Below are 4,611 nucleotides of genomic sequence, written 5' to 3'. Positions count from 1 at the left end.
TCAGATGAATGGTTCGAGTGGAAGATGGCCTTTAATGAACACTAACTAATGTTAAATGCTTGTATATAGTGACTCATTTAGTCTTTTTGGTAACTCTGAGGGTTATTCTAATTTTGTGGAAGTGATTTCAGAGAAGATAGGCATTTTGCATGCATTCAGCTAGTGCCTTCCCAAACCCAAAGTCCATGCCCTTAATCTCTGCTCTTCTGTCTTCCTGCTCACCTTCCTGTGTCTCTAGCTGTTTGACCACATTGCTGAATGCCTGGCCAACTTCATGGATAAGTTACAGATCAAAAACAAGAAGCTTCCATTGGGTTTTACCTTCTCGTTCCCCTGCCACCAGACTAAATTAGACGAGGTAAGAGGGCTTCTTCAGACACTTCCATTGCTTTACCCTTTGGGCTGCGAGACTGTCTGAGCTATCTGCCACTGCAGACAAGTTGGTGGCAGCCCTGAAGGATGGGGCAGATGAGGTTTGAAGATTAAGTTCTGTCCTTCTGGGTGACTATGTGTGAGAGTGTGTGTGGGTGTGTGGGGATGGTGAGAGGTATCGGAGAAGTGGAAGGTGGGTGTGCATGTGAAATTAGAGACTCCTCAGATCTAAAGTGTAAGTATAAAGACCCTTGGAGGGAAGGTGCCTTGGGAGTTAATGATGTGCAAAGCAAGTTTCTTGTTCTGGAAGTTCTCTAGCCTGCACTGTCCGCTTCTCGGGGGCAGTGAATCCTGAAGGAAGTGTTCATTTATTCTCCTTTTCTTGACTTTGCTGGGGCCTGAGCGTCTCCTTCCTAGACTAGTCAGGGAGCTACATACCAACTGTAGTCTAGAGGTGGAGGTTTCTGCTTGAGGAGTGAAATCTTCCAGTTGTGGGGAATCATCATTCATTCCTTATGCCTTTTCCAGAGTTTCCTGGTCTCCTGGACCAAGGGGTTCAAGTCCAGTGGCGTGGAAGGCAGAGATGTGGTGGCTCTGATCCGCAAGGCCATTCAGCGGAGAGGGGTGAGTAGGGGGCATGAGCTTGGGTCTGCAGGCGCTTTGGGTCATCTCTGAAGTCTCCGTCTGTCCTCAGATTCAGCATGGGAAACTTCTGTGGTATATAGGAGAGGTTTTCTTTTCTTCTTTCTGGCTAGTCTTACCCAGTAATCTTGTATGTGATCAGATGCCTTTGGAGTTTTGGATTGGCACAGTAGATAACTATCTTCACTTTGGTGCAAGAAAATTCAACTTTTACTTTTCAAATAGGAGAGTTGGGGTGGGATGAGGCAGAGCAAGGACGAGATGAAAGTCTTACCACAGGAGGAATTAAAGGGAGAAGGGGGAGACAGAAAAGGGGGAGGATGAGAGGAAAAAGGAGAAGACCAGATGGGCCCTTCTTAGCACAGTGGAGTTGTACAGTAGGTAGCAGGGCTGTCAGGCATGTTGTCCTCCATGATGAGGACAGGTGGGTGGGAAGCGAGGTGCTGCATCTGGACCCAGCCATGACCTACTGTGGCTCTGAGTCAGGTTGAGGAGGGGGCAGCCTTGTCACACGTGAGCTGTGCCTTGCTGTTCATATCTGTAGCCCTTCTGTGGTGGTGATAGTCAGCGCCCCCTTTTCTCCCAGGACTTCGATATTGACATTGTGGCTGTGGTGAACGACACAGTTGGGACCATGATGACCTGCGGTTATGATGACCAGAACTGCGAGATTGGCCTCATTGTGGGTAAGTGGACACCAGCCAGGTCTGTGGACCCATGCTGGCCAGCAGATAGGGGTGTGGGCTGGAGGGGGTGTTTCCTTATACTTTGAAGATAATGGTACGGTCACTTTGGAGGACTGTGAGCCTGGTGTTGTGGGAACTGGAGGTGATAGGGGATTGGACCACATGCTGGGATACCCCAGGAGTCTGCACGGGAGTCTCAGCTATTCTGGGCTGTTCTGGGAGAGCAGCATCAGGAGACGGGAGGTGGGAAGGGAACCGGGCGGTGCTGAGAGGCCCCTTGCTTTGGCCAGGCACGGGCAGCAATGCCTGCTACATGGAGGAGATGCGCCACATCGACATGGTGGAGGGTGACGAGGGGCGGATGTGCATCAACATGGAGTGGGGGGCCTTTGGGGATGACGGCGTGCTCAATGACATTCGCACCGAATTTGACCATGAGATCGACATGGGCTCGCTGAACCCTGGGAAGCAACTGTGAGTGGGCCTTTCCCATGCGGGGGGCTTTGAGGTGGGCTTAGGAGCTGGAGTTGGGGCTGACCAGGACCAGGGGTGGTTATTATATTTTCTTTACAGTCTTACATCCCCCTTAATGGTTGCCAAGCACCCAGTGGTTATGGGAATGTCTGTGACTAGAAATCGCTGAGAGACTCTAAAACAGAGAAGGGGTACATAGATTATAGCTAATAATTTGTCTACGTCCCTCAAAGCAGTCAGCACAGAAGGCCATATCTTGAGTCTGTGTGGCCTGCCTTTCCCCCCACATCCTATCTGCCAATTGTTCACAGAAAGAATGAAATTGTTGAGACAGTCACGATCAGGGTCTCTGAAAGCTCCCTTTGTAGCTCCCACCTCGCCACTGCTCAGAGAACGTGGCTATGACAGTTGGCCTCTAGTCTTCTGATGGGGTCCCAAGGCTTCTTCCCCCAGATGCCAACAGAGCCCAGGCCTATGAAAAAGCTGACTGGGGGCCTCGTGGCCTTTTTCCCCACCCTTGTGGTCCAACAATGCCCTGGGATGGGCCATAGGAGCTGGGTGTCCAACATTTGAGTCCCTGAATGCTGTGTTCTTCAGCCTGGCCAGACTCTGTTTGCAGTTCCTCTGACTCTTACCAAATCTTATTTCACTCTCACAGACGTTTGACCAGAGTCCCTACTGAGGATCTTGAAACAGGATTGCTGCAAGCTCTGAAGACAGTTGCAAAATGTTTTGAGCAATGCAGCCCCTCTCTGTTCTTGTTGCTGTGACTGTTTTAGGAAACGTTTTTGTGCTGATCATTACTTGGAAAGGAAAAGCCGGCTCTGGAGCCAGGACAGCAGTGGGCAGCCATTATCTTTACAGCAAGAGTCCTGGCTTCCCCAAAGCATGGTTTATTTAAGTCACACGCTCTCTCACATGTTGAAATGGGAGTCCATTTACTTGCACTTTCTTAGGAACATCCAGGTTGTGTCTGCCATGGGTGTTAAAAGGTTTATGAGCTGCAAAGACTCACTCAATGCCTGCCTCCGTTCATAAGGCACACCCGGGTCGTGCCTAGGTGCCCTGTGCCCTTTGAAGTGTCAGAAGACAAAGTTGTCAGCCAGGCCTTGGCAACATAGCCCCGGCTTATCCTTAGACAAGACAAAGGCTGGGGAGTCGTTGTCAGCCTTGGTCACCCGAAGCAAACTTTTTTGTTCTTGGTTTGTTTCTACATAAATATCTTCTAGATGTTGACTGGAAGGAAGTGTTTTAAAAACTGGAATAAAAACTTAAAGGCAACCACCCACTCTTGGGAGACCCACTTGTCCGGGGGGACTCTCCTCACCTCCCTAAAACTAGCTTTGTGAGAGAAAATGTCCAAGTAGACTTGTGAGCTCTGACTGCTGAAGCCAGGTTGCCACCTGTGCAGTGTGCCTTGTTGGTTCTTTAACATTTTATTTATCTTTTATTATTTTATATGTATTTTTTGAGAGGTTTTTGCTATAGAGTGCGTGCGCTCACCAGACAGACAGAGAGAAACAGAGAGACAGAAAGCGAGAAATCACCCCCCAGGAGGGAGGGCCATGCCACAATCCCTTCTCCATTCTCCTCTCGGGATCTTGGGCACGCACGCACACGCACCCGGCGTGAGTTTCTTTAAGCCATCGGGTCCGGGACTTAAACCGCGGTTGACTACATGGGAGTCCAGTGACATAGCCATTACGCTAACTGCTGGTCCCTATTATTTTATATTTGTCAGAAAGAGACAGAGAGAGAGAAAGCACCCTTCAATGGAACACGGTCACACCACAGTCCCTGCTCCTCCATCTTGTCCTCCTTTTGGGACTTTGGGTATGCACACACACATATGTGTGTTTTTCAAACCATGGGGGCTGGGACTCAAACCATGCAGTTGACCATGCAGGATCCTTCTTTCTTAACCACCTGGCCATGGAGCCATTCAGCACTCACTCAACTACAATTCTGCCACACCTGGCTTTGAGTCTTGGGCACTTAGCTTCTTGAGGGCCTCAGTTTCCTATCTGGTTGGTGACATTGGGCTCTCTTCAGCTCCTCTGCTCTGGGCCTCCTCCTTGCTGTAGCTTGTGCTAGTTACCAGCCGGCCCTAAGTACCTCCTTCTTGATATCCTTCTTGACTGTAATTATTTGCCAGGGCTTGGTTTCCTCTGTCCCATAGTCCTAGCCAGAAAGATTGGTTTCTAAAGAAAACAGTGTCACCTAGTGTTGAAAAATTGAATTACCCAATTCCTCACTGGGGGCTGGCCCCTGCTTTTCTTAAACATGCCTTTTACAACGTTACCTGCTCAGAAGCTTTCAATGTGTTTCACTCCCATATTCCCAAGACCTGACATGGAACTAGAACTCAACTCCAACTCATCTGACCCAACCTACCTGTGTAGTTTTGCCCATCATTCCCCTGCTCCAGGTTGTTTTC

General features: G+C 49.4%; 1 protein-coding gene across 2 annotated transcripts in view; it reads left to right on the top strand.

The window, feature by feature from the left end:
• HK2 (hexokinase 2) overlaps positions 1–4,611 on the top strand; it is a 71,284-nt gene that overhangs the window by 47,850 nt on the left and 18,823 nt on the right. The window contains exons 4-7 of one of the 2 annotated variants that reach the window (XM_006151198.3): positions 239–358; positions 901–996; positions 1,601–1,700; positions 1,991–2,174. In XM_006151198.3, coding sequence (XP_006151260.1) covers positions 239–358; positions 901–996; positions 1,601–1,700; positions 1,991–2,174 — 500 coding nt within the window. The remainder of the gene's footprint in view (positions 1–238; positions 359–900; positions 997–1,600; positions 1,701–1,990; positions 2,175–4,611) is intronic. The other variant, XM_027772940.1, reaches the window with a different exon arrangement.

This window comes from Tupaia chinensis, unplaced genomic scaffold, assembly GCF_000334495.1.
Source record: "Tupaia chinensis unplaced genomic scaffold, TupChi_1.0 Scaffold000316_1, whole genome shotgun sequence".
NCBI lineage: Eukaryota > Metazoa > Chordata > Mammalia > Scandentia > Tupaiidae > Tupaia > Tupaia belangeri.
Note: the sequence above shows the minus strand (reverse complement) of the source record. Positions and strands in the feature narration are given on the sequence as shown.